Genomic DNA, 23,064 nt, shown 5'->3' with positions numbered 1-23,064 from the left:
ATATACACACACATATATGTATACACATATATGTGTGTATGTGTATATATATGTATGTATATGTGTATATATATATACACATATGTATATGTGTGTGTGTGTGTGTGTGTGTGTGTGTGTGTGTGTGTGTGTGTGTGTGTTTTGTACTGTGTACTGTGTACAAAACATTAGGAACACCTGCTCTTTCCATGACAGACTGACCAGGTTAATCCAGGTGAAAGCTATGATCTTTTATTGATGTCACTTGTTAAATTCACTTCAATCAGTGTATATGAAGGGGAGGAGACATGTTAAAGAAATCATTTTAAACATAACAGGTGGAAGCTAAGTCCTAGTCAACCTCTCGCTCAGCTAAGATGGAGGAGAAAAGGACAGGATAATAGGAGAGGAGGCCACTATATACTATTGAGATGCAGCCGGTATTATTTTCTGCTGTTGTTGTTGATTCCTGGTTTACATTAGGAGAGGAGAGTGAACTACCTGATCTCTGTGTTTAGCTGCTTTTCATCAAAACCATTAAACCCGTGCAGCACTAACACCGTCAAAGCGTGATTCATAGAAACTGAAGAAACATTGTGGTTACTAGAGTTAAATCATTATAGAGCAGGTTTTAACACTTTTTTTAACCTTAAGCTGTCATTTATGTTTGTGCATGTGGCTGGAAGTGTGTGTGTGTGCGCGCGCCTTGGGGTCCGTGTGTGCATGTGTGGATTGGTTGGTTCTTCTATCCTTGTGGGGACCTAAAATCACGAGGACAAAGGCTATTTTAAATTGAGGGTTAGGGAAAATATGACTTTGAATAGAAATTAATTTTAGGTCCCTACGAGGATAGAACATAACGTGTGTGCATGCGTGTCTGTATTCACAGCAGCTCAGATGGCCACACTGTTCTCGATGCGGTCGGGGGACATGTAGTCGTAGGGCAGCTCCAGCTTTTTGTTCCTGTCTGTGATCTCATCAGAAATGGCCCTGAGCTCGGCCTGCACCTTCTCCACCAACCTGTGAGGAGCGCCACTGCTGAACACAGGCTCACGATACTGACACAGAGGCACCTAGGAGAGGAAAGCAGAGATGGATGTAAAAGACAAGATTTTAGCAGATAAGAGACACAAGATTATGCAATAACAACAAATAATCTGCTCTCAAATGAGCTGTCAGTACTTCAAATGCAAAAGTCCACAGACCCACTCCAAAATACTTTGAGCCATCTACGACTCAGTGGGTTTTGTCCAATGTGTCCGGGCCTACGCATTGCCACAGTCATACCCTGTATCTAGTTTTGTCCCATGGAATTAATATTGTGGATCTAAAATGTTTTTCTTCATTATCCTGCACTATCGGACCACCATTTTATTACTTTTGCAATCGCAACAAATAATCTGCTCAGACCCCAACCAAGGATTATCAAAAGCCATGCTATAAATTCTTGGACAACCCAACGATTCCTAGATGCCCTTCCAGACTTCCTCCACCTACCCAAGGACGTTGGAGTACAAAAATCTGTTAATCACCTAACTGAGGATCCAAATTTAACCTTGCGTAATACCCTAGATGCAGTCGCACTTATAAAAACAAAAAACATTTATTAAAGAAATGAGCTCCTTGGCAAATATTAGAGCCCGCAAGCAAGCTTCCAGAATATTGGAACTGAAATGGTGCTCCACCAAACTGGAAGTCTTCCAACTAGCTTGGAAAGACAACTCCGTGCAGTATCTAAGAGCCCTCACTGCTGTTCGATCAGCCTACTTCTCCAACCGAATTGAGGAAAATAGAAATACAAATTGTGTTTTTGATTCTGTCGCAAAGCTAACTAAAAAGGAGCATTCCCCAAGGGAGTATGGCCTTCATTTCAGCAATGTTGAATTCATGAACTTTGACGAAAAGATCATGATCATTAGAAAGCAAATTACGGACTCCTTGAATCTGCGTAATTGAGTTGGCCTGAGTCTTCACAGAACTGCCAGAACCTAGGATCAATGGAGACACTCAAGTTCTTTGACACATTCAAAAAAGTAGTCATGGCCTCTAAACCTTCCAGCTGCCTACTGGACCCTAATTCCAACTAAACTACTGAAAGAGCTACTTCCTGTGCTTGGCCCTCCTATGTTGAACATATTAAAAAGCTCCGTATGTGTACCAAATTCATTAAAAGTGGCAGTAATAAAGCCTCTCCTGAAAAAAACAAACCTTGACCTGGAAAATGTAAACTCTTTTCCTATACAGTGGCAAGAAAAAGTATGTGAACCCTTTGGAAATATCTGGATTTCTGCATAAATTGGTCATAAAATTTGATCTGATCTTCATCTAGGTCACAACAATAGACAAACACAGTCTGCTTAAACTAATAACACACAATTATACGTTTTCATGTATTTATTGAACACACAGTGTAAACATTCACAGTGCAGGGTAGGAAAAGTATGTGAATCTTTAGATTTAATAACTGGTTGACCCTCCTTTTGGCAGCAATAACCTCAACCAAACATTTTCTGTAGTTGCTGATCAGACCTGCACAATGATCAGTAAGAGTTTTGGACCATTCCTCTTTTCAAAACTGTTTCAGTTCAGCAATATTCTTGGGATGTCTGGTGTGAACTGCTCTCTTGAGGTCATACCACAGCATCTCAATCGGGTTGAGGTCAGGACTCTGACTGGGCCACTCCAGAAGGCGCATTTTCTTCTGTTGAAGCCATTCTGTTGTTGATTTACTTCTGTGTTTTGGGTCGTTGTCCTGTTGCATCACCCAACTTCTGTTGAGCTTCAATTGGCGGACAGATAGCCTAACATTCCCCTGCAAAATGTCTTGATAAACTTGGGAATACATTTTTCTGTTGATAATAGCAACCTGAGGTAGCAAAGCAACCCCAAACCACGATGCTCACTCCACCATACTTTACATTTGGGATGGGATTTTTTTCCTCCACACATAGTGTTGTGTGTTCCTTCCAAAACAACCCAACTGTAGTTTCATCTGTCCACAGAATATTTTGCCCGTAGCGCTGTGGAACATCGAGGTGCACTTTTGCAAATTTCAGACATGTAGCAATGTTTTTTTTTGGACAGCAGTGGTTTCTTCCGTGGTGTCCTCCCATGAACACCATTCTTGTTTAGTGTTTTACGTATCGTAGACTCGTCAACAGAGATGTTAGCATGTTCCAAAGATTTCTGTAAGTCTTTAGCTGGCACTCTAGGATTCTTCTTAACCTCATTGAGCATTCTGTGCTGTGCTCTTGCAGTTATCTTTGCAGGACGGCCACTCCTAGGGAGTGTAGCAACAGTGCTGAACTTTCTCCATTTATAGACAAGAAGACAAATGTATTACCGTGGACTGATGAACATCAAGGCTTTTAGAGATACTTTTGTAACCCTTTCCAGCTTTATGCAAGTCAACAATTCTTAAGCTTAGGTCTTCTGAGATCTCTTTTGTTCGAGGCATGGGTCAAATCAGGCAATGCTTCTTGTGAATAGCAAACTCAAATTTTGTGAGTGTTTTTATAGGGCAAGGCAGCTATAACCAACATCTCCAATCTCGTCTCATTGATTGGACTCCAGGTTAGCTGACTCCTGACTCCAATTAGCTTTTGGAGAAGTCATTAGACTAGGGGTTCACATACTTTTCCCAACCTACACTGTGAATGTTTAAATTCTGTATTCAAGAAAAAATACAATAATTTGTGTGATATTAGTTTAAGCACACTATGTTTGTCTATTGATGTGACTTAGATGAAGATCAGATAAAACATTTATGACCAATTTATGCAGAAATCCAGGTAATTCCAAAGGGTTCACATACTTTTTCTTGCCACTGTATCCCATTCCCCTCAAAATGTTTTCAAAAAGCTGTTGTGCAGCACCATATGCCTTCCTGAAGACAAATAATGTATACGAAACACTCCAGTCTGGTTTTAGACCCCATCATAGTACTGAGACTGCACTCGTGAAGGTGGTAAATGACCTTTTAATGGCGTCAGACCAAGGCTCTGCATCTGTCCTCGTGCTCCGAGACCTTATTCCCGCTTTTGACACCAACGATCACCACATTCTTTTGGAGAGATTGGAAACCCTAATTAGTCTACACGGACAAGTTCTTGCCTGGACAAGTTCTTGCCTGGTTTAGATCTTATCTGTCGGAAAGATATCAGTTCGTCTCTGTGGATGGTTTGTCCTCTGACAAATCAATTGTACGTTTTGGTGTTCCCCAAGGTTCCGTTTTAGGACAACTATTGTTTTCATTCTATATTCTACCTCTTGGTGATGTCATTCGGAAATACAATGTCAACTTTCACTGCTATGCGGCTGACACACAAATGTATATTTTGATGAAACATGGTGAAGCCCCAAAATTGCCTACCCTGGAAGCCTGTGTTTCAGACATAAGGAAGTGGATGGTGGCAAATGTTTTAGATTTAAACTCGGACAAAACGGAGATGCTAGTTCTAGGTCCCAAGAAACAAAGAGATCTGCTGTTTTGATCTGTGAAGGACCTCAATGTTACTATGGACCCTGATCTCTCTTGACGAACATATCAAGACTTTCAACGGCAGCTTTTTTCCATCTTCGTAACATTGCAAAAAACTTAAACTTTTTGTCCAAAACGGATGCAGAAAAGCTCATCCATGCTTTTGTCACTTCTAGATTAGACTACTGCAATGCTCTACTCTCCGGCTACCCAGATAAAGCACTAAATAAACTTCAGTTAGTGCTAATTACAGCTGCTAGAATCTTGACTGGAACCAAAAATGTAATCATATTACTCTAGTGCTAGCCCCTGCCGTACATACCTACACGTTCGCTATGGTCACAAGACTCAGACCTCCTTATTGTCCCTAGAATTTCTAAGCAAACAGCTAGAGGCAGGGCTTTCTCCTATAGAGCTCCATTTTTATGGAATGGTCTGCCTATCCATGTGAGAGACGCAGACTCAACCTTTTAAGTCTTTACTGAAGACTTATCTCTTCAGTAGGTCCTAGGATTGAGTGTAGTCTGGCCACGGGGTGCGAAGGTGAACGGCAAGGCACTGGAGCAACGAACCGCCCTTGTTGTCTCTGCCTGGCCGGGTCCCCTCTCACCACTGGGATTCTCTGCTTCTGACCCGATTACGGAGGCGGAATCACTGGCTTACTAGTGCTCTTCCATGCCGTGCCTTTGAGGGGTGTGTCATGTCGTGCAAGTCTTTTTTCCACTATACTCGACTTGGGTGGGTTGAGTCACTGACGCAATCTTCCTGTCCCGTCTTGCCTACCCTCAGGCACGTGCGGTGGAGAAGATCTTCGTGGGCTATACTCAGCCTTGTGTCAGGGTAGTAAGTTCGTGGTCTGTTTATCTCTAGGTGTGTGTGGGGGCAGGGGTTATATCCCACCCAAAGTGCACCCTCTACCCTCTGGGATTATTATTTGACCCTGCTGGCAATCTATGAACATTTGAACATCTTGAATAACGATCTGGCCTTAATGGCCACCCCTCAGAGCCTGGTTCCTCTCTAGGTTTCTTTCTAGGTTCCTGCCTTTCTAGGGAGTTTTACTTAGCCACCGTGCTTCTACATCTGCATTACTAGCAGCTTGGGGTTTTGGGCTGGGTTTCTGTATAAGCACATTGAGACATCTGCTGATGTAAAAAGGGCGTTATAAATAAATGAAATTGATGAAGATGTGTGTGTATTGTACATACAGCGCCTTCGGAAACTATTCAGACCCTTTGAGTTTTTCCACATTTTATTACGTTATAGCTTTATTCTAAAATGTACTAAATAATTATTTTTCTTCATCAATCTACACACAATAGCCGATAATGACAAAGCAAAAACAGATTTCAATACATTTTTGCTAATTTATTAAATATAAAAAACAGAAATACCTTATTTAAGTATAAGCATTCAGTATAAGTATTCAGACCCTTTGCTATTAGACTCGAAATTGAGCTCAGGACAATCCTGTTTCCATTGATCATCCTTGAAATGTTTCTACAACTTGATTGGTAGGTACCACTGCTGGTAAATTCAATTGATTGGACATGATTTGGAAAGGCACACACCTGTCTCTTTAAGGTCCCACAGTTGATGATGCATGTCAGAGTAAAAACCAAGCCATGAGGTCAAAGGAATTGTCTGTAGAGCTCCGAGACAGGTTTGTGTTGAGGCACAGATATGTACCAAAAGATTTTTGCAGCATTGAAGGTCCCCAAGAAGGTCCCCAAGAACACAGTGGCCTCCATTATTCTTAAATGAAAGAAGTTTGGAACCACCAAGAATCTTCCTAGAGCTGGCTGCCCGGCCAAACTGAGCAATATGGGGAGAAAGGCCTTGGTCAGGGAGGTGACCAAGAAACCGATGATCACTCTGAGAGAGCTACAGTTCCTCTGTGGAGACGGGAGAACATTCCAGAAGGACAACCATTTCTGCAGCACTCCACCAATCAGGCCTTTATGGTAGAGTGGCCAGACGGAAGCCATTCCTCAGTAAAAGGCACATGAGAGCCCGTTTGGAGTTTGCCAAAGGCACCTAAAAACTTTCAGACCATGGGAAACAAGATTCCCTGGTCTGATGAAACCAAGATTGAACTCTTTGGCCAGCATTCCAAGCGTCACGTCTGCAGGAAACTTGGCACCATCCCTACGGTGAAGCATGGTGATGGTAGCATCTTTCTGTGGGGATGTTTTTCAGGGGTAGGGACTGGGAGACTAGTCAGGATCGAGGGAAAGATGGACGAAGTAAAGTACAGAGCGATACTTGATGAAAACCTGCTTCAGAGCGTTCAGGACCTCAGACTTCCAACAGGACAACGACCCTAAGCACAGAGCCAAGACAACGTAGGAGTGGCTTCAGGACAAGTCTCTGAATGTCCTTGAGTGGCCCAGCCAGAGCCCGGACTTGGACCCGATCGAACATCTCCGGAGAGACCTGAAAATAGCTGTGCAGCGACGATCCCCATCCAACCTGACAGAACATCAGAGGATCTGCAGAGAAAAATGGGAAAAACTCCCCAAATGCAGGTGTGCCAAGCTTGTAGCGTCATACCCAAGAAGACTTGAGGCTATAATCGCTGCCAAAGGTGCTTCAACAAAGTACTGAGTAATGGGTCTGAATACTTATGTAAATGTGATATTTCCGTTTTTTTTTAATACATTTGCAAAAATTTCTAAAAACTGTTTTTGCTTTGTCATTATGGGGTATTGTGTGTAGATTGATGAGGGAAAAATACAATTGAATCAATTTTAGAATAAGGCTGTAACGTAACAAAATGTGGAAAAGGTCAAGGGGTCTGAATAATTTCCGAATGCACTGTAGTCTGCAGCGGGCTGGGACAGTAGGGGCAGAGTAATGAGGAGGCTGCAGGTGGAGTTGGTGTACGGGAGGATGGAGAGACATCTTGTGATAAGAGACATAAGATGATATTGGAGTGGACTGGGTGAAGTTCAGAGTGATAGAGGGTATTTGGATTGTACATAGTCAGTATTGGGCTGGGACATCAGTCATCAGAAACTGTGTGTGTGTGTCTTACGTAGTCGGCAGCGGGCTGGGAAAGTAGGAACAGAGTGATGAGGAGGTTGCAGGTGGAGTTGACGTCCGGGAGGATGGAGAGAATCTCGTCTTCCGTCAACATGCCTTTGGTCTGGGGAGGGGGGTGCATCATGGAGGCTGGGCAGTTGGGCATCCACAGGTCAAAATCCACCTGGAGGGAACAAGAACGGGAATCGGTAACACCTAGTTTGTGTCACAAATTATACCATATTTCCTTTAGAGCACACTACTTTTGACCAGAGCCCATACAGTATGTGTCTTAAGTGAAGATTTGGACCTACGTACTGTATTGATTGATGGGTACAGTTTATTGGTTAATCATGTTGAGGGGTTAATTACCTGAGAGAAGTTGACAGCAGCGTGCAGCGCAGAGCAGCAGTATATAACCATGGTAACAAACTGAGAGAGTTCTGGTTTGGTTTGGAATGACTGTGGGCAACCTGAGGGAACCAGGAGGGGGAACAATGTAGTCTGTTAGTTATATAGTCAGTTCATTTCAGTTGACAATCAAAAAATGCACAGCCATAGACTTTGAGAAACCACTTCTCCTGTACGCAGTCGGCGTTTCAATTAATCCCAAAGGTGTTTGATGGAGTTGAGGTCAGTGCTCTGTGCAGGCCAATCAAGTTCTTCCACATCGATCTTGACAAACCATTTCTGTATGGACCTCGTTTTGTGCACAGGGGAATTGTCATGCTGAAACAGGAAAAGGCCTTCCCCAAACTGTTGCCACAAAGTTGGTAGCACAGCATCGTCTTGAATGTCATTGTGTGCTGTAGCGTTAAGATTTCCCTTCACTGGAACTTAAGGGCCTAGCCCGAACCATGAAAAACAGCCGCAGACCATTTTTCCTCCTCCACCAAACGTTACAGTTGGCACTATGGTAGCGTTCTCCTGCCATCCGCCAAACCCAGACTCGTCCGTCAAATTGCCAGATGGTGAAGCGTGATTCATCATTCCACAGAACCCATTTCCACTGCTCCAGAGTCCAATGGCGGTGAGCGTTTACACCACTCCAGCCGACGCTTGGCATTTCACATTGTGATCTTATGCTTGTGTGTGGCTGCCAAACCCATATCATGAAGTTCCTGACGAACAGTTCTTGTGCTGATGTTGCTTACAGAGGCAGTTTGGAACTCGGTAGTGAGTGTTGCAACCAAGGAAGGACTTTTACGCGCTATATGCTTCAGCACTCGGCTGTCCCGTTCTGTGAGCTTATCTGGCCTACCACTTTGTGGCTGAGCCGTTGTTGCTCCTGGATGTTTCCACTTCACAATAACAGCACTTACAGTTGACTGGGGCAGCTCTAACAGGGCAGAAATGTGACTAACTGGCTTGTTGGAAAGGTTGCATCCTATGACGGTGCAACGTTGAAAGTCACTGAGCTTTTCAATAAGGCCATTCTACTGCCAATGTTTGTATATGGAGATTGCATGGTTGTGTGCTCAATTTTATACACCTGTCAGCAAGGGGTGTAGCTGAAATAGCCGAATCCCCTAATTTGAAGGGGTGTCCACGTACTTGTGTGTGCGTGTGTGTGTGTGTGTGTGTGTGTGTGTGTGTGTGTGTGTGTGTGTGTGTGTGTGTGTGTGTGTGTGTGTGTGTGTGTGTGTGTGTGTGTGTGTGTATATATACTGTAAATTATTGAACAGTACCTTTTACTTTTTTATTGAACAGTAAGTTTCACATAGGGTGGTATTGGTAGAACACACACACCGACCTGAGTGAGGGAGCTGTAGGAAGCCATGTGTGTAGATCTCAGTGATCCAGCTCTGCAGCTCAGAGTCCTGCTCCACATCCTGGTCTCCAAGGTAATACATATCCACCCAGCCACTCACAAATCTGCCACATCGTCACACAAAACACAACAGTAATGATGGTGCTTGTAAAAAGGAAGTGTGTTGTATGTGTGTGTACCTGTGCAGTGTGTGCCAGATTATGAGAATTGATATCACAGCTTTAAATTAATTGTGTGCATGACTGTATTTCTGTGTGTGTGTGTGTGTGTGTGTGTGCGTGTGAGTGCATGTGTGTGTACCTGTGCAGTGCGTTCAACACTCGCAGTGCATCGTGTGCGTAGTAGCTGTGTGTGTGTGTGTGTACATGCCTGCGTGAATATGTGTACCTGTGCAGTGCGTTCCACACTCGCAGTGCGTCATGTGCATAGTAGCAGTGTTTGAGTGTGTGTATCCCTCTGTCTGCCAGGTCATCAGGGACACAAAGGGAGCGGTAACGCAGACGCTCTGTGGCTCGAGACAACAGTACAGGCAACGCCTCCAGACCACAGCCTACGTTCTGACACACAACAGGAACATGCAATTTTGTGGTTATAAACTAGCAAACATTTATAGGCATATGTACAAAGAAAATGTGTGTACTAAAACATTGCAACTCACACAAACATTTCAAGACACACGATCATACCTTGTCAAACACTCCGTTGGCAGCCAGTAGAGAGGCCCTGGCTTGGATGTTGATCTGTAGTGTGGTTTTTATGTGAGGCATCAACAACTGCAACAATAATAATAATAATAACAACAGTCAGATTCTGGCTCATGGCAGCTCTATAAATTTCAATTCCAACTGCAAGGTACTAGAGAAACAGATGTGAGCTCACAAGACTTCTGGATGGTTCAGGAGGTTAACTAAACTTTCACCTACGTAGCCTGGTCTATACGTAACAAGTAAACGTAAATCCGGGACACTCAAATTAGTATGATATGTTACGTTTGGTATGTTTATGTAGGATTGAAGGTTATTTAAGGCAAAACGAAAGGAGGTTGTTTGTTCGGGGTGGATGGGTGGGTGTATAACACAAATGTCTAGCAACCCAGAAGTTGCATGTTCAAGTCTCATGGACAATTTTAGCAACTTTGCAAATGCTTACTACTTTTTAGCTGTTTGATAACTACTTAGCATGTCAGCTAACCCTTCCCCTAACCTTAACCCAGGTAATGTTAGCCACCTAGCTAATGTTAGCGTTAGACACCCTGCTACCTAGCTAACTTTAGCCACAACAAATTGGAATTCATAACCAGTAGAGGCTGGTGGGAGGAGCTATAGGAGGACGGACTCATTGTAATGGCTGAAATGGAACGGAGTCAAACGTGGTTTCCATATGTTTGGCGTGTTTTTCGTTCCATTAATTCCATTCCAGCCATTACAATGAGCCTGTCCTCATATAACTCCAACCACCAGCCTCCACTGTTCGTAACATATCATAACTATTGCAAATTTGTAACATTGTTCGAATTGCAATTCGTAACATATCATACTAAATGGAGGGAGACATATTTACGTTTACTATGTTACATCTAAACATCCAGGTTGCAGCATGTTTCACCCATCTACTGAGTGGTGGTGTACTTATTAGAACTTTACCTGTTGTATTTACTATTTACCTGTTTATTACATACTATTTACCTGGTGTAGAGGGTGTACTTCTGGCAGCTGCCTGAGGGTGGCAGTGCAACACACCTCTCCCAGCAGGTGGGTTCTGAGGAAGTGAGAGGAAAGCTGGTGGCACTGGAAGTCTGAGCAGCGCACCCAGGTCTTAGCCAACAGCCAATCAGGGCCAGGGTCAGAGGGCAGGAACACTGGGTTCTGAGGACCAGGGGCCTGCTGCAGCTGTGGGTATAATTAGTGGTATTTATTTATTTATTTATTTATTTTACCGTTATTTTACCAGGTAAGTTGACTGAGAACACGTTCTCATTTGCAGCAACGACCTGGGGAATAGTTACAGGGGAGAGAAGGGGGATGAATGAGCCAATTGTAAACTGGGGATTATTAGGTGACCATGATGGTTTGAGGGCCAGATTGGGAATTTAGCCAGGACACCGGGGTTAACACCCCTACTCTTACGATAAGTGCCATGGGATCTTTAATGACCTCAGAGAGTCAGGACACCCTACAATAGTACAATAGTTTCAGAATTGTAAATTTTTGTAGTAGCAGTAACAGTAGTAGTAGTAGTACTAGTAGAATCAAACTAGTAATAGCATCCCCCTCTGGGTTAATAAAGTGATCTACCTTATTACTGCCTGTCAGTATGTACATTACCAGTCAAAAGTTTAGACACACCTACTCATTCCAGAGTTCTTCTTTATTTTTAATATTTTCTACGTTGTATAATAATAGTGAAGACATCAAAAAACTATGAAATAACACATGGAATCATGTAGTAACCAAAAAAGTGTTAAACAAATCAAAATATATTTTACATTTTAGATTCTTCAAAGTAGCCACCCTTGATGACAGCTTTGCACACTCTTGGCATTCTCTCAACCAGCTTCATGAAGCAATCACCTGGAATGCATTTCAGTTGACAGGTGTGCCTTGTTAGAAGTTAATTTGTGGAATTTCTTTCCTTAATGCATTTGAGCCAATCAGTTGTGTTGTGACAAGGTAGGGGTGGTATATATATGATATCCCTATTTGGTAAAAGACCAAGTTCATATTATGGCAAGAACAGCTCAAATAAGCAAAGAGAAACGACAGTCCATCATTACATTAAGACATGAAAGTCAGTCAATCCGGAAAATTTCAAGAACTTTGAAAGTTTCTTCAAGTGCTGTGATGAAACTGGCTCTCATGAGAACCGCCACAGGAAAGGAACACCCAGAGTTACCTCTGCTTTTTACATTTTTTAAGCTTTATTTAACTAGGCAAGTCAGTTAAGAACAAATTCTTATTTACAATGACCCCGGCCAAACCCTAACCCGGACGACGCTGGGCCAATTGTGCGACGCCCTATGGGACTCCTAATCATGGCCGGTTGTGATAACAGCCTGGAATCAAACCAGGGTCTGTAATTGATTCTAATACTACTGCTGCCTCGCACTGAGATCCAGTGCCTTAGACCGCTGCGCCACTCGGGAGTCCAAGACAGCTGCTGCAGAGGATAAGTTCATTACCAGCCTCAGAAGTTGCAGCCCAAATAAAAGCTTCACAGAGTTCAAGTAACGGACACATCTCTGTTCAGAGGAGACTGCGTGAATCAGGCCTTCATGGTAGAATTGCTGCAAAGAGACCACTACTAAAGGACACCAATAAGAAAAAAAATTGCTTGGGCCAAGAAACACCAGCAATAGACAGACCGCTGGAGTCCAAATTTGACATTTTTGGTCCAAACCGCCGTGGCTTTGTGAGACTAGAGTAGATGAACGGATGATCTCTGCATGTTCCCACTGTGAAACGTGGGGGTGCTTTGCTGGTGACACTGTCAGTGATTTATTTAGAATTCAAGGCACACTTAACCAGCATGGCTACCTCAGCATTCTGCAGCGATACGCCATCCCATCTGGTTTGCGCTTTGTGAGACTTTCATTTGTTTTTCAACAGGACAATGACCCAACACACCTCCATGCTGTGTAAGGGCTATTTGACCAAGAAGGAGAGTGATGGAGTGCTGCATCAGAGGACCTGGTGTCCACAATCACCCTACCTCAACCCAATTGAGATGGTTTGGGATGAGTTGGACCGCAGAGTGAAGGAAAAGCATCCAACAAGTGCTCAGCATATGTGGGAACTCCTTCAAGACTGTTGGAAAAGCATTCCAGGTGAAGCTGGTTGAGAGAATGCTAAGAGTGTGCAAAGGTGTCATCAAGGCAAAGGGTAGCTACTTTGAAGAATCTAAAATACAAAAAATATTTTTATTTGTTTACCACTTTTTTGATTACTACATGATTCCATATGTGTTATTTCATAGTTTTGATGTCTTCATCAATGTAAAAATAAATAAAAACTCTGGAATTAGTAGGTCTGTCCAACCTTTGACTGGTACTGTATGTATGTATTTATGCCAGCCAGCCAGCCAAAGACATGATTGGACCGGACTCACTTGGATGGCGATGGGTTTGAGCTCCCCCTGCTGGTTGAGGTGCAGAAGGACTAGCGGGGCGGCGAGAAACTGCTGCTTCCCATTGATCACGTTGGCCGGGACACCTTCCAACATCTCGTAGTCCAGCAGGAAAATAGACCCTCTCTACCGTGAACGCATAAAAGTGAAGTTTGAAGTTTCACACAGTGTAAACCCAACACACACCTGTGTGGTCCAGTGGTTGCTGCCGCTGACCCCGATACACGTATGCCAGAGTCAGCATGTGGTCAAATACAGCCCACTGCCCTTTGACTGTCGCATTCCATCTTTCCAGAGCTTTGCAATCTCTTCAATAAAAGCTCAAAATAAAAAAAACACTCACCAGCAGACATAGAGACACACACACACCTCTAGCTCCTGTTCCAGTGAGGATCCGTCAGGAAGGAAGGGGCAGAGAATGTCAGAGTTGATTGACAGGTTAGGAGGGAGGAGGCGTGTCTGTCGCACCATGAGAGGGTTACAGCCGTTCAAACACTGGTAGCCAAAGAACCAGTCCTCAGCCCAATGGGCCTGCACATACTCTTCAAGAGAGGGGGAGGGAGAGAAAAGAGAAGGAAATCAAGGGTTGGGGGGTTAAAGAGAGAGAAAGGACAGACAGTGAGAATTGGCGTGTGTGTGTGTGTGTGTGTGCGTGTGTGTGTATGACATACTAGCGACAGTATTCTGGCTCCCATTGTGGCTGAACATGGTCTCCAGCTCAGTAAAGCTACTCCAGGATTCAGCTCTCTCAGCAAAACCCCTTAGATACTGCAGATTGATGCCTGGGCTGAGAGGACAAATACAATATGAAGGGGAAGACCAAATGTTGAGGTGAGGACAAACAGAATGTGGATGGCAGACAGAATGTGGAGGGCAAATAGAATGTGGAGGGCAGACAAAACGTTGAGAGCAAAGGGCTGACCTCTGGCGTGTGTAGCTGAGGTTTGGTCCCAGTTCCTTCAGACTGGTCATGTCCACACAGTGAGGGACCCCCTCAGCAAACCTCCTCCACCTACAGGACAGACCACCACATGACATCAAACTATTGGTACTAAAGGCAAACTCACTTGACTCGTGTAAGAGCGGCTTTGTGTGAATGAGCCTTAATGTTCTACCTTCACATCTTCATAATGCTTACACCGATTTTAGAACGTTATTAACAGTAAACCCAGTGAGCACCGACTGACGCAAGACCTCATGGGTTTAGAAAAGTGGGGCGGCAGGTAGCCTAGTGGTTAGAGTGTTGAGCCAGTAGCTGAAAGGTTGCTGGATCGAATCCCTGAGCTGACAAGGTAAAAATCTGTTGTCCTGCCCCTGAACAAGGCAGTTAACCTACTGTTCCGCGATAGGCCGTCATTGTAAATAAGAATTTGTTCTAAACTGACTTGCCTAGTTAAATAAAGTTTTAAAAAATGTGGTTGAACTTTGGTCAGTCTGCCCTGGCATTGATTTCAACATCCACAGTGATTTTGGTCAGGTCCAAACAGGCCTTGATTTGGCCCTAACTTGGTTCAGATGTGGTCTGGTCCAGACCAGCCTTGATTTGGCCCCCCCAAAAATCAGATGTGGTCCGGTCCAGACCATTCTTGATTTGGCTCAAAGAAAAATCTGATTTGGTCCGGTCTGGACCAGCCTTGATTTGGACGAAGATTTGTTCCGATTTGGTTCCGACCTGCCTTGATTTGGCCCAAGCATAGACTTATCTCACTGAGCACACCACACGTAATTTCAACATGGAAATGTGGGTAATATTTGATTGAAACGTTGATCAATGACATTTCAACCTTTATTCACCCACTCAAAAAGGACTGCCAGAAGTTTGTTATCACTATGCTTTCAACCATCTAAAGCACAACCAAATTCCAATGAAAAACTATGTCTGATCTTTAGTTTAGTTGTTATCTGAATGTGTTATCATTGCGCTTTCAACAATTTAAAAGGACAACATACAATGTCAGATATTTTGTATTTATACAACAACTTAATGTGTTATGACTTGCAGTTGAAATTACATTTAAAGTGCATGGTACAAGTGATCAATGCTGTTCGAGATTCTGTGTAGATTATTATAGCAATTGTGAATATTTCCACAGACCTGCGACCTTTGCACGCTATGGTGAACATGCACACTTTCTATGATTACATAAGAAGACATTTATAGTTAAAGTAACCTCAATGTACAGTGCATTCAGAATGTATTCAGACCTTCTAACTTTTTACATTACACGCAATACCCCATAATGACCAAGCGAAAACAGGTTTAGATTTTTTGCAAATTTATAAAAAAATAAAAAACAGAAATACCTTATTTACATAAGTATTCAGACCCTTTGCTGTGACACTTGAAATTGAGCTCAGGTGCATCTTGTTTCCATTGATCATACTTGAGATGTTTCTACAATTTGATTGGAGTTCACCTTAGGTAAATTGATTGGACATCATTTGGAAAGGCACACACCTGTTTACATAAGGTCCCACAGTTGACAGTGCAAAAACCAAGCCATGAGGTTGAAGGAATTGTCCGTAGAGCGTGAGACAGGATTGTGTCAGGGAGGTGACCAAGAACCAGATGGTCAATCTGACAGAGCTCCAGAGGTCCTCTGTGGAGATGGGAGAACCTTCCAGAAGGACAACCATCTCTGCAGCACTCCACCAATCATGCCTTTATGGTAGAGTGGCAAGACGGGAAGCCACTCCTCAGTAAAAGGCATATGACAGCCCGCTTGTAGTTTGCCAAAAGGCACTCTCAGACCATGAGAAACAAGATTCTCTGGTCTGATGAAACCAAGATTGAACTCTTTGGCCTGCCAAGCTTGTAGCGTCATACGCAAGAAGACTCGAGGCTGTAATCTCTGTCAAAGGTGTTTCAACAAAGTACTAAAGGGTCTTAATACTTTTCATGTTTAACAAATTTGGCAGAAATTCACAAAATGTGTTTTTGCTTTGTCATTATGGGTTATTGTGTGTAGATTGATGAGTGAAAATAACAATTTAATCAATTTTAGAATAAGGCTGTAAAATAAGAATATGTTGAAAAAGTCAAGCGGTCTGAATACTTTCCGAATGCACTGTAAATACTGTATGTCTGGGTTGGATTAGATCAGCATGAACATTAAAATCTGATGCAATCTGAGCTTGATGAGCCATATATTAAATACATTTTATGAGCCCTACATTAACGACATTTAAAGAGCCCAAGCCCAAAAAAGGCCAAATGAATGTGCCGTTATCCAATACATTTACTGTATGATATAGGCTACTGTACATTACACAAGACAGAAAAACATAAAAGCCCATAGATGTAGCTAGCTATATGTTCTCTTAGGTAAATACGTGAAACCAGCACCAGTAGGCAAATATTTTTTAGTGTGAGCTGTATTACTGTGCTGTATTGTATTATACTGTATTATATGGACTGGAATTATGCACAGTGGCAACCTGCCATTCACGGCAGAGCCCCACCTGTTTTGAGCCCCACATGTTTGTTGCCTGTTTTGCATGCTATTTTGGCATTAATACGTGTCACTAAGTTTGCAAACAATTTTGTTTTCTTGAGTAAGGCAGCTCCAAAATGCAGGTGTTTCAGCCTAGCTCAGTGCGTTCTGTGGTGGGGCAGCCAGTGGAAAATATGTGTGTGTAGGGGTTGGTAATGTTCTCTAGTTGCGTCATGATTGGCTCAGTGTTCTGTCACTCATGAGTCACGACGTCATCGCAAAATCTATGGGGAGAGCTCGAAAATTCAAGCCGCTTGGGTGCTGCCGTAGATTTACATTAGAAGTGCACATCCAAGAATGCTCAAGGTCATTGGCCACAGATAAAATTATGGCATATCACATTATATCTACCATAGCTTTGATTGGACTGTTTATGTCAACATCATAGTTTTAAAATCTTAACTAGCAAGCTAGCAGTCATCATCATGAATCAAGTCAACAATCTACTAGCAAATCCTTTTCAATCACGTCATATGAAGAGAAATTATAGATAAAAGCTATTTGTGCTCATCGACCATTTGACAGAAACATTACACAACAAGTTGGAAATCGCAATTCAACAATGAGTGGTTTGGAAGGAATCCGTGGCTAATTACAAGCATTGCAAAGCAATCACTAGCCTGCTATTCAATAGAGTGGGTGTGTGGTCCAAGTCTGGGTTTAAGGGTCTCTTTTCCAAGATTAAAAGGATAAACATTCAAAATTGCCCATGCTGTCAATCCAGCATGACTTTTGCCGTGCTCAAAACAACTGGAAGCTCGGAACTGGGAAATCTCAGACTTCAGTGAGTTCAAGACAACTTTAAACTCTGAAAAAAAATAGCCCCGACTGGGAAAATACGTTTTGAACGGTCATCCAACTAGGAATTGCAAGTCGGGAACTTGGGCCTCTTTCTAGAGCTCCGACCTGAAGATCACTGACGTCATGATTCAACCTTGTTTTTTTCAGAGGTCCCTGTTGTCCTGAAATCATCCTAAATGCAGAGAATGCCAGACTTTGATGACAAAGTTTGATGACAAAATTTGCCTACAAGAAGGACTGCCGCACCACCTTCCTGTTAAAGTGAGCACAGCACAACAAGGTGAGTCCAAACATTTATTGTATGCTGCTGCATAAATTATGTAATATGCCAGAGAGATATGCATATTGTCTGTAGCTAAGAAAGTAATACTAAGTGTATGTTGTGTAGTAAGCTGTTAGTAGCCTATGTGCCTCACCCTAATAATTTGGTCCCTTTCCCCCTCATAACTTAGCCTACTGTTCTGACTTGGTGGTGCACATGAAGCCTATATTCTGTTTTAGAGAAATGTCAACATTGAATATTGTAAGAGCTTTCATTGTCTGCTTATATGCCCCCTTTATTTATCCTACAGTTTTGACTTGATGTACTGGGAGAATACTGTAAGAACGGTCCATGTTCTGAATTCTGTCGCTGTACATTTCAAAAGTGCTAAACAAATAATCCGCTGAAAGCCAGGTGTAGCGGTGTTAAGAATTCACTCCATGGTGCTGAAAAGAAAGCTCTGCTGTTGGGACAGCTCTATGTAGGACCTAACAGTTGTGGGCAACGTTTGTCACCGCTATAGTGCAATTAATGCATTGTTTAGTGTAGTGTTGTGTTGTGTAGTGGCTTTGCTTGCATGCATCTAAAAAAAATGTGGGGACTTTGCACCACCAAGATGTACATGCTAAAATTGCCACTGATTACGGACATTGTTCAAACCATGAACCATGAACCATGAAAACGCAGAAGAGAACATGTGATTCTGGTGAAGCGCATGTGGCTAGCAAATATGATTAGAACTTTGAAATATAATAGGGACTATTGTATAATTAGTAAGCTGACAGTGCATTCGGAAAGTATTCAGACCCCTTGACTCTTTCCACATTTAGCTATGTTACAGCCTTATTCTAAAATTGATTAAATAGTTTTTTCCCTCATCAATCTACACACAATACCTCATAATGACAAAGCAAAAACTGTTTTTTAGAAATTTTTGCAAATGTATATAAAAAACGGAAATATCACATTCACATAAGTATTCAGAGCCTTTACTCAGTATTTTGTTGAAGCACCTTTGGCAGCGATTACAGCCTTGAGTCTTCTTGGGTATGACGCTAAAAGCTTGGCACACCTGTATTTGGGAAGTTTCTCAAATTCTTCTCTGCAGATCCTATCAAGCTCTGTCAGGTTGGATGGGGAATGTCGCTGCACAGCTATTTTCAGGTCTCTCCAGAGAAAAAGTTACCATAATGAGATGATAGGTCTACATGCATTGTGAACTGCGCTCCATACTGAGATGGGCTGTCTGTCCCCACCCTGAGTCCCGATTCATCATGCAGAAGCCATAGAGAAGCCAGATTTGGACATCGCATATCATTTAACTGTTCCATTTCACGCCATGCTTTTAATATAAATAATTTATTCTAATTTACCATTTTAACCAAGAATGTAAAAAAAAATGAATGCGCAAATATTGTACGATCCAGGTGTGCCAAGCTCTTTAGAGACTTACCCTGAAAGACTCAGAGCTGTAGTCGCTGCACATGATTCTAACATGTGTTGACTCAGGGGTGTGAATACTTATGTAAATGAGACATTTCTGTATTTCATTTTCAATAAATTTGCCAACATTTCTAAAAACATGTTTTCACTTTGTCCTTATCTATTGTGTGTAGATGGATAAGAACAAATATCTATTTAATCAATTTTGAATTCAGGCTGTAACACAACAAAATTTTGAATAAGTCAAGGGGTATGAATACTTTCTGAAGGCGCTGTAAGTGACAGATATGAGCGATCTCCCTTTTGCTGTTTTAATTGGAAATATAACTTTTTAATGTGTCAATGTTTTCTTTATTGACATGTAGGTGTAAGATAAATTATGTACGGTTGAAATTTGTCCATAGAAACAACTACCCAAAGAATAATTTTCAATGTGGTGACTTCAACGTCTGTAAAATATGTATTTTCAACACCCGTAAAATAAGTTTTATCAACGTCCATATGATACGTATTCCCAACGTCTTTTCAAATCCTTTTGCTCGCTGGGAAGTGCCTGGTGGTAGAGTTAGGAGATGTGTTGACAGCGAGCGAAGGAGATGTGTGGGAGAGAAAAGATGATACAAGGAGTGTTGTGTATAGTAAGAGGACTTTGTTGTGGTTTAGTTGCGATACCTGATGTGCTGCTGTTTAGTGTGCAGATCTTTGAGTCTGTGGTCCTTCAGTGTTTGCACAGTCTCAGAGTTCAACAGACACACTGAGAGAGAGAGAGAGAGAGAGAATATATGATTCAAATATGAAGGCTACACCACTTCCTCTTTCCATGATAACGTTACAGTATGTAGTTCTCACAAATTGCCTAGTTCATCAGTGTGACGGAAAGAGCTCTTACTCACACTTCCTGTAATATGTGGTATGACCATGTGATTTTTTTTTCTTTTTAAATGTTAAAAATGTTAATTTATAAAACACTCTCACTGTCTCCATTCCGTAGCTCCACGTCACCATCTACAGACCGGAGCCACCTGCTACAAGGGAAGTGCTCTGCCCCTTGGTGCTGTAGCCCCGCCCCTTCCTCCTGTCTGTCACACAGCCTCCGGACCTCCACCCCCCTGCAGTGCCAGTCCAGGTCCGGGAAACCCGTCCGAGCCTCCAACCGTAGCCGGACCAGAACTACTCGTCCCAGTGCCACCTCTGACCACACTCTGACCACACAGGCCTGGAACAGGGATAATGGGATTTTCTTTTTAGGTAAAGCGCTTTGAAATTGGGTGAAAAGCTATCTAAAATGAAATAATGTTTTATTAGACAACACAAACTGCAGGTTAATATACAGAGAGAGGGGGGACAGAGAGAGGGGGGGAAGAGGAGAGCAAGGGGGAGTAAGAGAGAGATGGGGGAGCGAGAGAAAGATAGAGGGGAGCAAGGGAGACAGAGAGAACTCACTGATCCAGGTAGGAGGCGGTGCTGGTTGGCCCCAGCGTTCACTGAGATGGGCGTGGTTTCGCCACCCTCTGAGCCAATCAGAGTGAGCCGTAGGATGCTGTATGTTCCAGAGGTGGGGGCTGGTAAGGTATGGACGATCACCTGAAATTCCTCCATGGCACTGGCCATGACAGACGTACACGGACGGACACACACACAAAACCACGTATTTGCATGCACTGAGGAGAGCGGCATTCTTCTGTGTTCGATATTTGAATTGGAAATCATCAGGCCATTGCTGCATCTTGTTCATGACTTGTCAACCATGCTGACTTGACATATCACTATCATACAATACACAATGTGCAGTACAAAAAAATGGCTAAATGCACATTCATTTCAATGATAGGCTTTGATCACGTTGATACCATAATAACAGTCCTTGTTATGAATAGACCTATTTTACAGTTTTACAATTCATCATGTGTGGTTATGGTAAATAAATATGTAAAGGTGCACTATGCAGAAATTGCCCAATTTCAGTTTGTGACAAAATAACAAATGTATAGTGTAGAAAGTCATTGTACCATCTAAATAGCTGTGACATCTTTTCAATGACCCCAAATATTGTATTTTCAACTTTTGAAGCTGAAAGTAAAAGATGCAAAAATGAAACTTAAGAACAGGAACCGATTTAAGACTTCTTAGACTTGCTTTCAATGAGAATGACATTGACAAAAAGTTACATATTGCAGCTTTAATTTAACCTATGTATACTTATCATGACTCAATCAACAGTGCAAAGTTGCCTAATAACACGGTTTTAAGTTCTATTCTCTAAGGGAAACTGAATAATAAGAGACACTTACCTACTGTTTTCCTATGAAGAACACAAACACAGCATACTGCAACTGCCAGTGAGTTCCTTTTCGAAAGACACTTGTTGGTCTCATAGACTAGACGTAACATAGTAAACGAAAATATGGGACATTCAAATTAGTATGATACTGAATGTTACGTTTGGTATTGGTATGGTTACATAAGACAGAAGGTTAGTTGAGGCAAAAAGAAAAGGAGGGTAGTTGGTCGGGGTAGATGGGTGGGCATATAACGCGAATGTCTAGCGACACAAAGGTTGCATGTTCAAATCTCATCACGGACAACGTTTAGCTAATTAGCAACTTTTAAACTACTTACTACTTTTTACTTTGCAACTACTTAGCATGTTAGCTAACCCTTCCCCTAACCCTTTAACCTAACTCCTAATCTTAAACCTAACCCCTAGCCTAGCTAATGTTATCCAAATTGGAATTTGTAACACAGAATACATTTAGCAAATTCGTAACATATTGTACATTTTGCAAATTTGTAACATATTGTACATTTCGCAAATTTGTAAAATATTATACGTTTGAAACATTTTTAATAAATCATATTAATTGTAATTCGTAAAATATCATACAAATTGGATAATGGACCTCCACAAATTAATACATATCATATGAAACGTAACATGCTCTGGGTTAAGTACAAAATAATACAAAATGCTCTGAGACCAGGTTGCTTGCATTCATCCAACCCAATGCATGGGTGGATCTTGTGCTTGCTTCCTTCCTGGTCTGTCACTATTAACCTAGGCTACTACTCATTATCAGTCATCAGATATAGGCCTGCTATCTGTTTACACAATCTTATACATGAATTTGCATACCTCCTTTGCTTAGGGCATGAATGAATGTTTCTTGGTAAGCAGACTGGTCTGGTAGCCTATTTGTTTATTATGAGCTCAGTGTAGGAAGGTAGGCCTAGCATTCAATGTAAGACTATTTGTCAATTAATAGCTGACCAATTTCTCATTTACTGTTGTCTTATAAAAGAAGCCATAACATGTCATAGGTCTTCATATTTCCGTTATCTGCCTACATATTTTTGTTGTGACTAATACATTCCCGTACTTGAATATGTACAGACAATCTACACACAATTCCCCATAATGGACAAAGCAAAAATGTTTTTTTAGAAATGTTTGCAAATGTATAAAATAAAATAGAAATATCACATTTATATAAGTATTCAGACCCTTTACTTTGGCAGCGATTACAGCCTTGAGTCTTCTTGGGTATGCCATCACAAGCTAGGCACACCTGTTTGGGGAGTTTCTCCCATTCTTCTCTGCAGATCCTCTCAAGCGCTGTCAGGTTGGACGGGGAGTGTCGCTGCACAGCTATTTTCAGGTCTCTCCAGAGAGGTTCGTTCAGGTTCAAGT

General features: G+C 42.2%; 1 protein-coding gene across 1 annotated transcript; it reads right to left on the bottom strand.

The window, feature by feature from the left end:
- Positions 1-215: 215 nt before the first annotated feature.
- Positions 216-21,653, bottom strand: zgc:152891 (uncharacterized protein LOC767741 homolog). Its single transcript, XM_055934253.1, has 14 exons — positions 20,820-21,653; positions 20,352-20,592; positions 20,049-20,130; positions 14,299-14,388; positions 14,048-14,163; positions 13,746-13,918; positions 13,359-13,502; positions 10,940-11,143; positions 9,941-10,027; positions 9,642-9,811; positions 9,237-9,358; positions 7,856-7,956; positions 7,497-7,667; positions 216-1,052 (listed from the first exon to the last, which is right to left on the bottom strand). Exons 1-14 carry the CDS (start codon positions 21,084-21,086, stop codon positions 873-875), a joined length of 2,148 nt encoding a protein of 715 aa, XP_055790228.1. The 5' UTR covers positions 21,087-21,653; the 3' UTR covers positions 216-872.
- Positions 21,654-23,064: the final 1,411 nt, after the last annotated feature.

The sequence above is a fragment of the Salvelinus fontinalis genome, chromosome 9, assembly GCF_029448725.1.
Source record: "Salvelinus fontinalis isolate EN_2023a chromosome 9, ASM2944872v1, whole genome shotgun sequence".
In the NCBI taxonomy this organism is placed as follows: Eukaryota; Metazoa; Chordata; class Actinopteri; order Salmoniformes; family Salmonidae; genus Salvelinus; species Salvelinus fontinalis.
The sequence above is the reverse complement of the archived record's forward strand: the minus strand, read 5'-3'. Positions and strand labels throughout refer to the sequence as shown.